General features: G+C 27.0%; 1 protein-coding gene and 1 pseudogene across 3 annotated transcripts; one reads left to right on the forward strand and one right to left on the reverse strand.

The window, feature by feature from the left end:
* Positions 1-481: 481 nt before the first annotated feature.
* LOC145186297 (bromodomain-containing protein 8-like) lies at positions 482-13,333 on the reverse strand. 3 transcript variants are annotated; one of them, XM_090095026.1, is made up of 22 exons: positions 13,125-13,333; positions 12,000-12,093; positions 8,992-9,073; positions 8,747-8,796; positions 8,319-8,359; positions 8,084-8,174; positions 7,673-7,753; positions 7,408-7,478; positions 6,790-7,269; positions 6,347-6,501; positions 4,670-5,108; positions 3,812-3,936; positions 3,506-3,671; positions 3,187-3,248; positions 2,947-3,086; positions 2,718-2,801; positions 2,022-2,090; positions 1,825-1,867; positions 1,288-1,373; positions 1,085-1,133; positions 764-836; positions 482-627 (listed from the first exon to the last, which is right to left on the reverse strand). In XM_090095026.1, exons 2-22 carry the CDS (start codon positions 12,080-12,082, stop codon positions 569-571), a joined length of 2,529 nt encoding a protein of 842 aa, XP_089951152.1. In that variant the 5' UTR covers positions 12,083-12,093; positions 13,125-13,333; the 3' UTR covers positions 482-568. The 3 variants fall into 3 exon arrangements, with proteins under 3 accessions (XP_089951152.1, XP_089951153.1, XP_089951154.1); XM_090095027.1 differs by lacking the exon at positions 13,125-13,333 and adding an exon at positions 12,502-12,702; XM_090095028.1 differs by lacking the exons at positions 12,000-12,093; positions 13,125-13,333 and adding an exon at positions 9,561-9,631.
* Positions 13,334-14,666: 1,333 nt separating this feature from the next.
* Positions 14,667-15,528, forward strand: LOC149884496 (uncharacterized; annotated as a pseudogene).
* The last annotated feature ends 2,980 nt before the right edge of the window (positions 15,529-18,508 follow it).

Raw genomic sequence — 18,508 nt, forward strand, 5'->3', positions numbered from 1 at the left:
AAAAATATAACGATTTCCGAATATTTGTGTTTCCTTAATAAAACTTTATATATAATCTATATGATTGCTAAAGTGTAAGACGTTAGTTTAACCTATTAAATCTAATTATCGTTGAATTAGTTTCTCTATTGCATTCAACAATAGTTCAATTAGCTTGCATGTTACATTGAATTTCATTAAGTTTCTCCAAGGTTTCTGGATTGTGCTTTTCGCGTTATTTTATTTTATAATTTCGATTTTTTTCTTCCGGACATTTAAAAACGGAAATAAAAAAAACATTCTATCAAGATTTTAAGAACTTGTTATTCATTAAGCATTTATAAAATGAGTTCAAAAAAGGGAATCGGTGACAACGCTACAACTTTCGTTAATGTCATGATTGTGAACCAATACTTCATTAACTTCAGTATTTTTTGCGAGGGGGACTTGAAAAAAGTTGAGCAGACGCTTAAGCGACCGAGAGAAAGTTTAAGACCAAAAATATATTCCAAAATATATTCATAAATAAATTTTTACAGCTTCGAAGCGTTAAGGTTTTACATTTCTTTTCTTTTTTCGATAAAAATCATCACAACGATAAGAAAGAAAAACCCGTTTTCGACGTGGAATTGCGTGCGTGACCAGCAGCTAAAAAACAGAATGCTTATTTTTTTTACTTTTAAAATAAAATTGCTATAAAGCAGTTCGAAAAACTAATAATATTCAATGTAAAATTTTAAAATTCTCTTCTTCTGCAGCTTTCATATTAATAGGTCTTTCTAACCTTCCCCTTTCACTCGAAGCGTTTTTGAATCTCGTTCTGTATTCTGCACCATCAATTGTGTGGATATAAACGACTAAAGTGTAAAAAGAACAAAAACAAAAAACTGTTAAGTAATTTAAAAAAGAATTGGAATTAGTAATAGCATGAGGATGTGAACATAACATAATTTAAAGAACATCAACAATTTACAACTAAATTTTGCAAAAGCAATAAGCATAATAACTGTTAATGTTGTAAACTAAAAGTTTTTAGTATCATTTTGTATAATAGCATTCCGTATAATAGCACTCCGTAAAATAAACTTTTGAAAATGTTTATTACCTGTATTTGTTCTAAAACATCGTTTCGCATTTCTCGCGCCATACGATAACTAGAATTAAAAAAACCCGTCACTAGCATAGTCAATAAGACAACTAAGAAATTAAAGATAGGAGAAGCTCTCAATCGGAGGAGATAATAGGTGTAGTAAGTAATAAGAAGGTAAAACTATTAAGAGGGTCTATTTTTTTGTATTATGAACTAACACATCGTGCTCTTTTCTGTTATACATAAGTGCATTTTGGAACATTAGCATCACATCACGTTGGAATTCAGTAGTTGTTTGGATGATCTAAAAAAGTGATTAAAAAAAAAAAACGATGTAAAAAAAAAGTTCTTAAACAAATACGAACAACAAAAATTGCATTTAAAAAAATGAGTTTCCTAAATGCAATTTTTATAGCTACTTAACCAATCTTTGCACCATACAATTTTTAAGTTAAATTATCAGAAAAAAATGCTAATATTGAACCAAGCAAAACTAATTTCCACTTTTCCATTTTCGTATTTAGCTGTAATATATGTATTAATAAATTAAAATAACGTGATAATTAAATCAATGTTTTTAATCTTTTACTATTGAGAGTTATTGGGAATCTTATAACAAAACCAAATTTTATTTCAGTAGTATTTCATAAAGAGGATGAAAATGGAGGATGCGTCAGTTATATTCTTTCTTTATATTATTTCTGTATATTATTTCTGTATATATTCAGAATCCAAACAAAACATCTAAATAGTACCCCAGATTCGATGTTCTTTTTTATTGTTGACAAATCCATTGGTCTATAAAAAAGAATCACTAAGATAAGAAATGCAAATAGTTTTAAAAAATGTAAAAATGATCAAAAAATGTAACACAAATCTTGTAAAGCGCAGATAATAATCATATTTTAACTACAATGATTGACAAGATATTCACAAAACTCAAATGACATACTTATATATGATGGACGAATAACCAGGAGCTTCATCATCAGTAACTGGATGTAAAAACACATTTGCATACCTGAAATATATTAGTTTTACCTGAGGTATATTTATTATGTCTGAAGTATATTTATATAGTGCACAATATAAAACTTTAATTACTATTATTAAAAAATTTATAATGCTAGTTAAATATATATATTTAACTATTTTTTTTTATTAGCTCTAGTTAAATATATATATTATTTCAATAAAAAAAATACCAATAAAAAAAAAAAAAAAAAAAAAAAAAAAAAAAATTCAAAATAAGAAATTTCAGGCTATCTGTTGCTATGCAACCGAATCACGTTTAAAATTCCACAATATTATGAAGCATGACAATGCAAAGAAATTTCAGTCTAAATTATAAAACCATTAAAAATCTGAGCTCTTTGTTAAAAATATGTAACTTTTTCTGACAAAACAAAAACAACAGCTTCTTTGAGGCATCTAAAGGTTGCATTATAGGCCTAAAAAATATTAAGACTATTTTAGTTCAATTTAAACTATAAATAAAAATGTCATTATAGTTATCATAACTTTTTAACCTATTTTTAACCTTTAGTTCAGCAATTCTTATAACTATTGTAACAAATACAACAATTATTATCTTATAGTGAATTTATTTTTTAATTGTGGTAGCTGATAGTACTTAAAAAAAAAATACTTGTGACTTGCAGCAGCCTTCCAAACAAGCATAATACTTTTTCGCCAAGCTCTCTGCTGTTGTGCAGATTCGTTGTCACAATTACTATAAAAAAAAATTCAAAATTTTTATATTCTAATACTAGGTGCAAACAGAGAGAGAGTGGATTTTGAGTTAGATAAAAATTGCAGCAAATTAAAAACATAAAAAAAAAGGAAAGATTTCAAAAACCATTCAACTAAATTTAAACCTTCCCACACTGAGAGCCGGACTGGCAGGAGATGAACTACAAGGTGTTAATGGTGTGCGAATCTTTTTTTCTTCCAATAAATCATGATCCTTTGATTCAATGCTGGAATCAAGTTCAGACACATCTGATTCAAGTTCACTCTGCAATTAAAATATATCAAAGTATTCAAAAAAAAAAAATTTCCTTTTTTTTATTACTTCATCTCATGAAATTAATAGATGGAAAAAAAACACAACTAACAATTAAATCTATTTTAAGGCTTCCCCCGACATTCTTCTTTCTTCCAGGTCTGACTGGACGCCCTAATAGAGTTTAGAAATTACTATAATATTTTACAACTCTACATTTCTTACATCACTCCTCCTTGATTACTACTAGTGAACAGCACAACAAATTAGAATTTTTTTTATAAATAAAATACAAGACAATATTATCTCACTCATTAAGTAAAAATTGATGCATGAGACCATGCACTATGTATTGTAAAATTGAGGTTAATAGCTCGTAGAAATCCTAAACTACACATGTTATGTTGATTTTTTACAAAAAAGATAAAAACCTTTTGGTTTCCTCTTTGCTTTAGGTGACTCTGATGTCTTAGGTGAATCTACATCCCTTGGTGAAATTAAAGGTTCAAGATTGTCAGAAATACCTGAACATACTTCATTGTTTGTAAATTTTTTTTTCGCTAAAGGTTCCATGATGTCTTTTTTGTTTACATCTTTCTGAAAAATAAATTTTTAGCTTTTTATTTTTCTTTTATAAAATAAAGTAAAAAAGACTCTCTAAGGTAAGTTCAAAGTAAATATCAATAAATAAAAAAACTCATCTTCAACTTTGTTTTAAAAGATAAAATAGAAATTACTAATGCTGAAACTTCAGTATTTGTTGACAGTGCAGCTTTAATTGAACTTGTCTCATTTACTTGAATGGTAACAGGTGTTGGTTGCAGAGGATCTCGTTCTTCTTTTTGGTTAGTAGTGGACACATCTGAAACGATTTTATAGTATGATTTTATTCTTTGTATTTATAGTATGATCTTTGATTTTAGAGTTTGATCTTATGATCTATTAGATCTTAATTTTAAATCATTCTTTTTAATAATAATTTATATAATTTAAGCCAGAATATTTTCATAGTAATTTATGGCATTAATTAAAGCAGAAGAAAAGAAAATTTTTTTAGCAATTTTTTGATTTTGATTACAAGCAAAATATGTTTATCTTAATATTATAAAATAATAATAATAATAAATGACATAAATAATATTAGTAATAATAGTAATAATAATAATAATAATAATAATAATAATAATAATAATAATAATAATAATAATAATAATAATAATAATAATAATAATAACAACAACACCAACAACAACAACAACAACAACAACAACAACAAAAATAATAATAATAATAATCAAAATAATAATAATAATAATAATAATAATAATAATAATAATAATAATAATAATAATAATAATAATAATAATAATAATAATAGTAATAATAATAATAATAATAATAATAATAATAATAATAATAATAATAATAATAATAATAATAATAATAATAATAGTAATAATAATAATACCAATAATAATAATAATAATAATAATAATAATAATAATAATAATAATAATAATAATAATAATAATAATAATAATAATAATAATTACAATAATAATAATAACGATGATACTAACAAATATTTTAAATACCAATAATTATTTTTTCATCATCTTTAGTGTCAACTTCTTTAGCATCTTCAAGAGTTAGGATCTCTTTTTTCTCATCTTCAACTTCAATTGTCTTCACAATAGATCCCTCTGAATCATCTTTAATTGGGCTTGACACATCAGAAATGGATTTAGGATCTTCATTACTTATTTTTGTCTGTATATTTGGTTGCACTACATCAGAAATGGGTTCTTTACATGTCTCTGATTCAACAACTTCAATCTCTGTTGTTGTGGTTTCCTTAGGTTTCTCAGTTTTAATCTCTGAAGAAACATCTTCTGTAGTAGGAAGTGGATCAGATAAAATGTCTTCTTTTTTATTTGAGTCCAGCTGAATTACTTCTGTTGATGCATTGTTACTTAAATCAGGAGGGCTGGTAACCAATTCACTCACCACATCTTTTTTAGGAGAAACTTTATTCTATTGTTAAATAAAAATAACAGCAATAACAAAAAAACAAAAAGGAAAAAATCAGTGTAAAAAAATTTATGAAGATTTTTTTTCAAAATGCAGTGAGCACCTGTTTTTGTATTTAAAAAGATTATTACAATAATTCTGCGGTTAAAAAAAAAATTAGATAAAGAAAATATCTTTAAAAATATTTTGAAAAAGAGATGTATTTCTGTTAATCTCCTTCAAACTAGTGTTTGCACTTTGACCAATCGCTGTAGCAAACTATAGCAAGCAAGACCAACTTCTGGCATATACAATAAATAACTAGGAAAATTTTTATGTTTTTCTTTTAAAAAATTGCGGACTGAATTGATAAGATAAATATTTCTAATTGGTACTTCCGAAAAAGGCAAAAATATGTTTGATATGTGAGAAAGGGAAAGAGCTTCATTATTCTAATGAAGGGAAGTCTCTGGGAGGTAATTCTGTAACACTTTCAGAACTCTAAATGATTTTGCAATATGAGTTACCCTACAAACTTGTTTAAAAAGCTCTTTCACATCAAAGAGGTTTTTAAGCTACCATCTTTACTTTTGGAATTCACTATCTTGAACTGTAAGTGTTTTAAATATCATTTCCATTAAAACAACTCAGAGCAGTAAGATTGCAAAGATGCCACAGAAAAATTATTTTTAAATTCTATAAATCATTCCCTGATTTACTAGACAAATATTATTTACTTGCAAAAATTATTTTTAGTAAAGAAATTTATAATTGTAGTTAATAAAAAGTTTGAAAATATATAAAACTGTTAATTTTTCTGACCAATCTGACAACCATGTTTTTTATGACTGGGAAGAAGCGTATAAGAGTCAGTGAACCACAACTTAAAATCTGTTAAGTTGTTTAATACAATTAGAAAATGTTAAATACTTTATTCTCGAATTTTTTTTTTTTCTTTTTTTTTTTTCTGTTGTATATTTTTTGTCTAAAGATTGTAGGTAAGAAACCATGTTAATCAATCATATAAAATAAATAAATCATTTGAAAATAAAATGTTAAATATCCCATTGTAATTGTCCAAATATTTAAACTCCCTCATGAAAAAATCATTTTTCAATATTTATGTTTGTCAGCTCAAAAGCTTAATAATAGTTTATAGAGAAAAAAAGTTGCATCATATAATGGAAAAAAAATATTGATAACCAAAATATTCAAAAAACATTCAAAAAATCAAAAACTGATAAAATTTAAGCAATACATACAGGTTTAATTTTTATTGGTGGGGAGCATAAAGTGATTGGATTATTATTTTCAAGAAGTTTTGATAATGTTGGAGTAGATAGCTGTAGAGCTAATGATGACGCATTCTGTGCTTGTTTATATGCCTGGTATGATTCTTTGTTTATATTATGATTACCTGTATAAAAAAACAACCATTATATTTTGTTTAATATTCTCTATATTCTTGTTACCAAATACTTTGCACAAGCTCTTTGAAATTTAACTTTTTAAAATTCAATATTGCGCTATACTGTTGTATAACATGACATCACATTTTAAAAAGTTAAAATCAAACAGTTTATACAAAGAGGTAAAAATATGAAATTTTACATTGTGAAACTTAAACACCATGAAAAGATGATAGTTTTATTGATTGTAGGGCATTTACATTTACTTTCTGAACTTTTGTTAATTAAATTTTTACCTTTAATTTTTTCTTTTAGTACATCTGACATCTTGTTCACTTGAGCTTTGATTTCTGTGGCAGGCGAGGCAAGCAAACTTGTTAAAAAAGATCCTTGCTGATCAACTTTTCTTATTGGAGTAGTAGGAAGCTTTGAAGGTAACTTCCCTTCCAATTCTGAATTTTGAACATTTGTGTGAGGAATTTTAGATTCTAATATTTGCTTTTCTACTGCAGGAGGTTGTAAGGTGATATTTTGTACATGACTAGTATTTGGCTCTATTGTAACGACTTCAGAAACAGAAGAGCTGAATAACACATCTGGTGTTTCAACAGTTGGTGTTGTTGCTCCTGAACCTGATGGTGTATGATGGTGTGATGGTGTATGATGGTATTTAGCATTGTGCTTTTGCCGCTGCTCAATATATTTTTTAAACTTCTCTGTTTCTTTGGGAGCACGCTGCGGCCGGGAGGGTGTAACCAATGCAGTAACCGTACTTGCTAAATGAAAACATTCAAGTATTGAAAAGTAAGATTCAGACACAACTTTTTCTTTGAAATTATTTGAAATTTAATATTTAAAATTATAGTTATTGCCCTATTTTTCTAGCACAAAATCAAAATTTTAACTAGTTTCACCTGTACTACTAACCGGTAACTTAACATGCTCAGAAGGTTCATCTTGTATTAAAGTTTCAATCGATTGGCCACTAAAAATAAAATATTTTTTACCTTTTAATGTTTTTATATAATTGTTCATCTTTAAAAGCTGATTATTTACATCAACCCTTAAAATATGTCATACATTTTTATTAAAACAAAAAAATAATTGATATAAGTAAAAAAACAAAACCTTTTTATGACTTTTAATATATTAGGCAGTTTATAAGTAATAAAATAAAACCTTTTTATGGCTTTTAATATATCAGGCAGTTTACTGTCCAACTTGCCACTTTGAATTCTACCAATATCTCTTTTCAATTTACTAAAAAGAAAGAAACAATTTTAAAAACAAACTTTTGATGTATGGTAAACTTATAAATCATAAAACACAACACATGCTCTTTCTTAAATTTCCAAACAACATGCTCCTATTGCAAAATTCTCACTGGTTACAAAAATACACCCCTACCCTATGAGACAATAGTCACCTCTCAAATATTCAAACAACAACTAATCCTCAACAACTTATTCTCATTTCCAAATTTAAAAGATGAGTTTAAATATAAATTCAGATAAAGTATAGACGTAATAAATAATCCAAGATTTGTAATTTTATACAACTATACTTAACTAAAATAAAAGATTTTACAACCTGTATCTCTCTCTTTCTGATTTTATTAACTTGTCGAGCTCTTCAATTCTAGAGAAAGTTAACTTTCGTTGCACTTGTTCAGTTGGTGTCTCTGAAGAACAAATAAACAAAAGAACAAATAATCAAAAGAACAAATGGTCAAATAAACAAATGGTCAAATAAACAAATGGTCAAAAAAACAAAGTGATTCACTTGAAAGATTTAAAACCAAATATATACAAGTATTTAATTATACCAATGTTAGTAGAATCAGAGGATATGCCACGAATTTTACGCCTATAATTAAATATTTAAAGACAAAAATATTAAGACTTTTCTTATATATATATATGTATATATTACAAAATTAATTATGACTCAAGTTTAAATGATATTTTAATGCTCATTAAATTACAATAAGATTTTAAAATATAATATATAACATTTGGCTGAATTACAGGAAAGAAGACACAATAACCATGCTACAAAAAACATTTTTGAAATCAAAGTATTATTCTATAATTAAGAATTCTGAAAATAAAATTTTGCTTGATAAAGTTTTTTCTTTTTTTAATTATTCAATATTTTTTTTATTTTTATACTTGAAAAAGTGCAAGAACTATAAAGAATTTACATAAGTATCAAGAATTAAAGAACATTTTGACTATAAAAAAAGCATCTTACTTGGATATTGATGAGGTATTTAACAAATCATAGTACTTTGAAGCAATATTCTAAAAAATTGCATACTTAAAAGTTACTACTTTTCAAAATATATTTAAATGCTCTGTGTTAAACTAATATTTCAATTAAAAAGATGTACATTGCCTTTTATTCTCTTATCTGTTGAATCTTTAACAACAGTAGTATATTTCTGTTAATAAATCTTTTCTAAATTGAAAAACAATAAACCAGAAATTAAAGCTCACTTTTTGTGCATACCATTCTGCAGGCCTACTATTATCTCCACAAGCTTCAGCAATAGCTTTCATTGTACGACTCACTGAAACCCTAAAATAAGGGACAAATACATTTCTCCCATGTACCTAAATAATTAGCTGATCCTAAAAATATATATATATATATATATATGTTTGTATATATATATATATATATATATATATATATATATATATATATATGTTTGTATATATATATATATATATATATATATATATATATATATATATATATATATATATATATATATATATATATATATTAGGGATCGCCAGTTACAGTATGCGGTATACTTTACGGTATACTTGGTATACTAAAAGTTAGTATACAGATTAGTATACCTGTTTACTTTTATTTGTGAAATATTTTTGGACTGGCTTGATAATTTAATAAATATATTTCCTAAATGAATTAAATTACTGGACCATGTCTATTATTTGACTTATCATGATTAAAGTGTTTTTCTTTTAATTCAATTTTTGTTTCTTAGATTAACTTAATAAAAACTTTAATTTGTTAAGTTATTATAATTTTATACCAGGCTGTTTGTGCTACTCTTCACTGTTTTAAGATTTAAGATTGTTTATTCTACAGATTTCTCTGATCTGAAATAAATAGCAATAATAGTAATCAAAAAGTATAAAGTACACTGGCAATCCCTAATACATATACACACACACACACACACACACACACACACACACACACACACACACACACACACTATGTCTAAATAAAGACTGTAGTTATTTTTCATCTTTTAAGAGGAAAATACATTAAAACAAATCCAACTGCCTTTTGTTATGCTATTTTTTCAAACAAAAAAAACTTATTATATTTCTATAAACTTTAGAAAATGTCTCTTTGTCTTATTGTTAAAAAGATTTTACAAGTTACACATTGAATTAATTGAAACTTTATTAACTTAAAAAATGTTGTGCAAAAGAATTAGATATGATAATTTTTCTTGTTATTTATAAATTTTTATAGCTTTTTTGTAATGAATGTTTTACAAATCAGAAAATAATAAGAAAAATCATCACCCTTAATTCTTTTGCACAACAGTTTTTAAGTTATTAGCTTTCTTTATAATGCTTTTTCAGATTCCACATTGAATTACAGTAGCGTGCAAAAGTTTTCAAATTTTTAAAGCTAAATTTTTCAAATTTTTGTCATAACTTTTTGACTTAGGATTAAAAATGAATGAAATTTTTAATAATTATTCCTATAATGTGATACGTATTATTATGTTAACAATAACAAAGCTGTACTTAAATGTTTCAAACAAATGAGCTTATATTCAAAAAAGGCAATCTACAATTACTGACTTTTTTTTTTAATAAAAAAGTTTAAAACACATGATCTCTATTGCATTTAGGCCTAAGAATCACTATTTGTTTGTTTTTTTCATTTCTATTTGTAATTTGACCAGAATATTTGAAAAAAAACCAACTTTCTATAATTCGAAAATCTCTCTAATTCGAACTTTATTTTTTCCCCATGAAGTTCGAATTAGAGAGATTGTACTGTATTAAAATTAATTTCTTGGATGTAACATTTAACTTAACTTGAATTTAAAAAATAATGGGAAAATCAAAGTAAACGTCTTGAGAAAAGAAAAATTTAATAACACGTAGTGTAGAGAAGAAGGTTCCTTATAAGCAAATTTATGAGCTTTATGATGTGGCTAAATTAAAATTAGCGAACTAGTTAAAAGATATAGACACCAAGTATCAAATTCCAACAGTTAAGCATGGTGGTGGCAATATAATGATTTGGGGATCTTTCAGTTGTGATTCTATTGGTCCACTTCATGACATCGAAAGCATAATGGATCAGAATGTATATTTAGATATAATCAAGAATCTTATGCTGTTACATAAAAATGAAAAAGTCCCTCGAGGTTGGATTTTCCAGCAAGACAACAATCTGAAGCATCAATTTGAAAAAAATTCCTACTGCGAACTTGCCTTATCAAACTTAAATCCAACAGAATATCTTTGGGAATATTTTAATTGTCAATTGAAAGACGAAAAACCGACCAATAAAAATGATTTATTCCAGGTGCTTTCGGATTCTTAGGTAAATATCCCCATAGATGTTCTGATCAACTTTGTTAACTCTATACCTTGTTGTTGTTAAGAAATTTTAAAATCTAGAGGCTATCCAACAAAATACAAATGCGCTGCAATGAATGATTGTGGAGGAATTAGAAATAGTATCTCTTTTTTGAATTTTTTTACTTACAAGTTATCATTTTTTCGAGTAATTTTTAGTATGCAATCACATTATAGGAACAATTTTTGAAAATTTCATTCATTTTCAGTGAAAAGTCAAAAAGTTATGACAAAAAAAACTTGAAAATTTTATCTGTTTACAAACTTTGCCATGCTACTGTAACTGAAACTTCAATAGTTACATAAGTTTTGTTATTAAATATTTGAAAACAAGATTTTATCTTTGTTTAAAAAGATAAAAAGGTTAAACTCATACCTTGGAAAAAAATAATACCTACTTTTTTCCAAGGTATGAGTTTAACAAATACAACTAGCTATTTAATAGCTACAACTTAATGACATTAACTTTTGTACCCAGGCTATTTTTTATTTTAAAGAAAAAAAATTAAAGAAGTGTTAAGCATATGCTAAAAGGTACACAAAGATATTTGAAACATGAGAAACTTTTTTTGTGATTTTTTGTGACATTAAATGATATGGAAGGATATTTTATATGCCTTCCATATAAAATATCCTTCCATACTTCCATATCATTTAATGACTAACTCCTGTGATAGAAACTCCAAATATTCTGCAACTTGACACAGAGATTTGTAATTTATTTATGATTTAACATAAACTTAAATATGTAAAAATTACTATTTGGTAATATTTTTGGATATAAACTTATTATGAAATGAAACCATGTATACATTTTAATGTTGTTTTTTTTTAATTTTGTGTAACATAAATAAGTATACCAATTTTGATCACCGTTCCTTGAGACACAGCATGCCAAAGCAAACTTTTCCTTTATTGCCCAATCATCTTCATAAACTTCCATTGGCACTGTAGCTTTTAAAAAATTTTTTTGAAAAGATAAAATTACAAACATAATATTTAGAATAGCTGCTTGAAAATCATTCTTTCAATAACTATTTAAAAAATTTATGTGAAGAGTGTTGAAAAACTGGATAAGAGCAATAATTTCAATATTTCAATTCAAAGACATTTACCTAGATAAATTTACTAAGGCTTAATAAAAATATATTCCACTAAAAATTTTAATTTTTCAAAATTAAAAAAGGTATTAAATTAGATCCTGTTGTTTAGGCAAAATTCTACAAACAATATTGTCAATGAAGAATGTCTGGTAAACTAATTTTAATATCATCACTGTTTGAACTTAAAGAAATGTAAAATCTTTCAAATAATAAAAATCTTAACTTGTGCAGACTATGAAAAATAAGTCATGGGACATACTTGCTACAGAACCTTAGTACAAGTTGGGTATACAGATCTGAACAATGATTTTTTTGATTTGATACTGCATATTGGGGATGGCACAGCTCCCTACCCAACTGCAGCAAGTTTTGTTGAAAAGATAGACTGTGATGTTGCTGAGCATAGAATTCTGATGATATAAAATTTTTATAACTCCATAATGAATTCCTGCTGTAAACTGAAAATAGCACAGAAAACATTTATATTGTTTTTCAAGTCTTTTTTTAAATCATTTTTCAATGATTTGCAGCATTTGATTATATATGTATTAATGGTTTTTTAAGGTTTGAGGTTTTGTTACAGTTAACCAATTGATCAATAAGGCTTGATAGTTCTTTCATTAACTTTAGATATTTTTTTAAAAAGGATGCACGGAGTATAATGTCAATCATTTTTATTGGTTTACAAATAATATTAACATTGTGGATATTTGACTCAAACTTCTTGCAGAACTGCTAAAATTTGGTTTTATAGTAAAATACTCTAAAATTTAGTTTTTTAAGTACTTCAAGATAATGTTAAAGTAAATATGATGACATTAAAGTCAACAGACATGTGAAAAAACATGTAGAATTTCTCTGAAATCACAACAATTGTAATACCTTGGGGGCGCTATAAATTTTGTTCAAATAAGATGACATTTGTTTATTAAATTTCTGATGTAGAATTTTTAGATAAAGAAAAAAGTTTTTTTGGGACACCAAATTAGCCAATAGTATTACAAAGTTGGTGTTTGAAGACACTTTTAAACATTCATCCATACATCACTCACTGATATAAGTTGTAAACTATTGTGATTCTTTTCTAAATCGCGGACTTATCGGACCAATATTGTCCTAAAGGCCAGTTACAAGGTATGCATTTAATAAAAATATATAAGCATGAATTCAAATAACACCTTAGTTAAAAATCATATTGCAAATATGTCTCAGGATTATTTAATTTTCAGTTGCTTCAAATTCTTACACTCAACTATAATTTTAATTATTACTAGAATTCACTTAACATTATAAAGTTTTTGGACTTTTTTTAGATTTATGCAACGGGGTTTTGTTTGATGTGCTTACCGGTTTACAAGGTAAGAAATAATAAGGGTCTGCGTATCGTTATCGGTATATCGGTATGAACCGATATTTTGAACCGATAACGATATAAAATGATAACAACATCAAACGATATCATATTGTCTATGAAACGATAACTTATCGTTTGAAACGATAACTAAACGATAACTTATCGTTTGAAACGATATTATCGGCTTTTTTATCGGTTTATCGGAATACATAAAAATAACGAGAATACCGATATTTATCGGTATAATAACGATAATTTTTACAATATTCCAATTTTTTTTTTTTTAAATGCCAAATTTTAGTTCAAATTTATAATAAATCTTCAAGTCGAGTCAAGATGTCCTTTTGCCTATCTTTACCGGTTTTAAAAGCTAATCCTTCCCAATTGTATATATTATCTAGATGTCTAACTTCACAAAAATTCTGTAAAGAAAAAGTGAAGCAACACTGTTCTCCAAAATGAACCCCAGGTTGAAACTCTCCCCACTCCTGATTTTTTTACATTTAATCAATCATATGCATTAGTAAACACAATATATGTTGTCAAAAAAATCTGAACTAAGTGCTAAATATGTATATTTCCAAAATTAAATTGCATAATTTTTGGCTTTTTTTCTTCCAAAGTTTTAATAAAGTCAGCCATTATGGTAGTCAAAATAACCCATTAATATATATATAGATTAAAGTACCTTTGATATACTCTCTAGCCAGTGTGTGTGTGTGTGTGTGTGTGTGTGTGTGTGTGTGTGTGTGTGTGTGTGTGTGTGTGTGTGTGTGTGTGTGTGTGTGTGTGTGTGTGTGTGTGTGTGTGTGTGTGTGTGTGTGTGTGTGTGTGTATATATATATATATATATATATATATATATATATATATATATATATTACACATTATATAATATACTTATTGATATTATATAATATACTTCATGTAGAATAATGTATTTGATAGAAAGTATTGTATTTCAGGTAAATAGGAGTACTATCAGGCAAACCTCTGATATGTATCCAGACAAATAATTAGCCAGGGTCAAATACTTTAAATGTAGAGGAAAAAATCTGTGGACTCTGCTATTTAAATCTTAGTATAGATTATTTATATTTATGATTTTATAATTTAAAAATAAGGTTAAAATAAGATCAGTTAAAACATTTTTTCTCTTTATGTTATTTTATAGTTTGATTCAATATATTTTTTATTGTTTTTACTTATTTCAAAAACTGTTATAAAATTCTTACTATTAATTTTAGAGGAGTTTCTCATGATTGTTGCAAAAGTAAAGCTGTAACCAATATCGTAGATATTAGTGAATCACTTGGAGATAAACATGCGGAACAAGTAGTATCTGGATTGTTAAAGCATAAAATGGAGAGTGAAAGCATTGTAAGTGTAGAGCAGTTCAAGATGTCTACAGGTGGATTCTTTTCTCTGTAACAGTTGGAGTAAATGAAATTAAGTCAAAAAGAAAGAAAGTAAATCATATCTTGTTCCAAAATATTATGGAGCTATCAAATGCATTAGAACTCTCTAAAAATAAAACCAAAAAATCATGTTCTACTTTACACAGGAATCTAACAAGTGCTGTAGAATCGATTATTAATGTTAAAATGACTGAATTGCAGGAAACTCTGAATATCTTTAAATGGTGGTCAAAACTTCTTAAAAGTTATTATTAATGTTTTTGATCCAAAAAATCATTATTCTTCCTTTGAAATATATGAAGATTCTGGTGTCAAGCAATGCTATATTCTTGTCATTGTGGAGATGGTCTTAGAGAATAATGGCAATCTCCAAAAATTATTGGCAGTTCTTCAACTTGAAGAAGTAAACTTCAGTATGGCATTTGACCTAAAGTGTGCAAATAGTGTTTTTAAGAACCTTTATCGTTTAGTTATCGTTTCAAACGATAACCAAACCGATATTATCGTTTCATAGACAAACTCATATCGTTTGATATCGTTATCGTTTCATATCGTTACCGGTTCAAAATAATAACGATACGCAGACCCTTAAGAGATAATAGTGCTGTTAGGATTTGTTAGACTTAATTATTTAAAAAGATAACAAAAATGAAAAAATGCGAATGGTGTCGTTAATGAGACGACTTGATAAGATCCATAATGTTACAAAATTTAGAAAAAAATTCAACCCGCCTTTCCCGAACACATTCCTGATTCCAAAATGATAAAAAACTGAAATCAACGGTATGTGTCCGAAAAAAAAATTCTTTAAGAGCGAAATGAAAGCAAACATTGGGGCTCTATGGAAATTTTTCCATTGAGTAGCAAGAGATTCTAAGGCTACTCACTGTTAGGTCCAGTGTGCTTATTTCAATTCTTTGGTGTGAAAGAAGACTGCATAAACCTTTGATGTAACTGAAAAATATAATGAAGCCAGATATCAGGTTTGAAATCCATCAATTTTCCCTGCATAATGTGGGTTAAGCTGTATAATTAAAAACCCTGCATAATATTTATAACTTACTCTTCAAAAAATAATGTTATAGCACTAATTATTATTACAAAGTTAGTTGAAGAAACCAATATTGAAACTTTGCTTGTTTGAGAGATATGTGCGTTTTTCAAGAATATAAGCATACCTTACATCAAATGATTTTAAAATGTCTGGTGTAATCAAGTTAAAATCGCTAGAATTCTCACTTTTTTATTATTAGAGTAAATTAACATTCTCGATATCAAACCATCAGAATCAGAAATCAAACCATCAGATTTCAAACCATCAGAATCAGAAATTTTAAGCAATTGTCCAACGTAGAGGATTAAGCTTGAACACATTTGGATATTTTTTATTAAAGTTTATTATTATTGTTTCCTCGGACTAATTTTGTCTTTCCTTTATTTGAGTAGATGATTCTTCGACAACAAGAATACTTTACTCTATACTAGGAGAACCAACTATTCTAAGGCTAAAGTCCTAGAAGGTTAGGAGCAGATGACTTTTTTGCTTAGCTATGAGTAAATTGCTCGATTGCTGCACCTAAAAAATTTTCCGTAGTACGAGCAATTAGTTGACTTTTTGATTCGGGTGTTGACTTTTTTGCAAAAAATAAAAATGTATGCTTGTATTAAAACTTAGTAAAATATATGCAAGCATTAACATCCAATTGCGCTTTGATGATAGTAATACATGAATTTTTATCTATTTATATGAGTTGTATGTAGAGATCAAGAACACTTTGTCATTTCGTTGTTTCTCACCAGATCAGAAATTTCAATGGTTTTTTTATGGTGGCTCTTTTGTGAGCTTTACAATTTATGAATATATTAAGTATTTGTTAATAAGTTGTAAAATTTTGTTCATACAATTAACTCCAAAGAAGAACGCATTCCGTCTCCGCAAATTTTACTCTTGCTACAGAAAAAAAATATCCCAAAATGGAATGCGTTGCTTTTTTGAGAACTACATATTGTTTCATCTTAGAAAACACATTGATTATTGAACATATCGTTTCATCTAGAAAAATGATGAGAGAGCAATAACAAGCTGATTATTTATCTCTCCGATTATTTATCTCTCTGATTATTTATCTCTTTGATTACTATTCAATAAAAATTTAAATGATAAGTAAATAAATATAAATTTAAAAAATGTAAATACTTATTTACACTTTAGAAATATAAATAGTTCAAATACATTAAATGAAATAAAATCCATAACTTTTTACAGTACCATTGCTACTACAAAACGTATAACAGCACTATTATGAAGTAGCAAAGGTTCTATAATACGTTTATTGTCCCATATTATGGCAACAAGCACCCATTTCAGCTTTCTTTTAGACTAAAATAAATTGAGTTTCTTCAAATGGAAGTTAAGAACCAACCTCACAAACTGGTAAAATAGTTTGTGAGCCAGTGAAAAATAGTTTCTAAATGTTTGTAGTTTGTAAAATAGTTTGCCAGTGAAAAATAGTTTGTGTGCTAGTTTGAGAGCTTGGTTATGTAATACCATATAATTAAGTTTTTAAATGATGGTAATAATATTTCCATCGAGGCGAATGCATTATCTGGCCGCATTGGCATCATTATTCAACAACAGAACGTTTTCAAAATTTATTTTTATGGTATGAAATAGTAAAGGACCCTTAAGTTTCAGAACCTAATAAATTTCAAAAAGCAAAAAACATGAACCTTCAAGTGAAACCATTGTTAATAGTCATTTCAATTCCCAAAGTAAAGAGATTAAGATTTGACAGAACTGCCAGAAGTGAAAGTGTTATAAACATCTGATTGTACTAGCAAATTTTTTTAGCAAATGGGTAGAGGTTGAAACTCTTTTTGATAAAACTGAAAAATCTTTGCAATTATTCCTGTGTAAACAGTTGTGGCGGAATGACGTTTTTTAACATTAAAAAATTTGAAAATTGGACCACATGTCCAGCTTCACTGAAGGCCCGCTCACTTGAGGCACTTGAAACTGGCAGGCAATAATACTCCTGTGCAAGTCCTGCCAAGATGGGTATCTCTATGCGATGAGTTCTCCACCAGTCAAGGACATCAACCTATGAATCTATCACAGTTGTTGTTTTGAAATTCGACCACTCGACGGTGATAGGAGGACTCTCAGCTGTAACATTTGTCTTCCTAAATTAGCTGGACACAGTCTAAAAAGGAAGGAAATTAAACGTTTAGTAAACTTTGCATAATTTTGCTTAATTTTAAAATTTATTTTTTATAATTTAACTTTATTCTAAAATTGTTTCATTTCAAACATGTTTTAAAAATTTTGTGTAGCTTTGACCCCCCCCGTCCTCCCGTATGACTTTGTATCCTCATATTAAAATTTTTATTGTTTGTTCGATTGCATGAAGATTAAATTCGAAATATATTTAACGAATATTTAATAAATATTTGGGCCTCCTAACGGGGGTCTGGGATGTATCACTCAACAAAGT

Source organism: Hydra viridissima, unplaced genomic scaffold (assembly GCF_058129835.1).
Source record: "Hydra viridissima isolate aposymbiotic clone 2 unplaced genomic scaffold, HvirCarnegie_v1 scaffold_8, whole genome shotgun sequence".
NCBI classification, from domain to species: domain Eukaryota; kingdom Metazoa; phylum Cnidaria; class Hydrozoa; order Anthoathecata; family Hydridae; genus Hydra; species Hydra viridissima.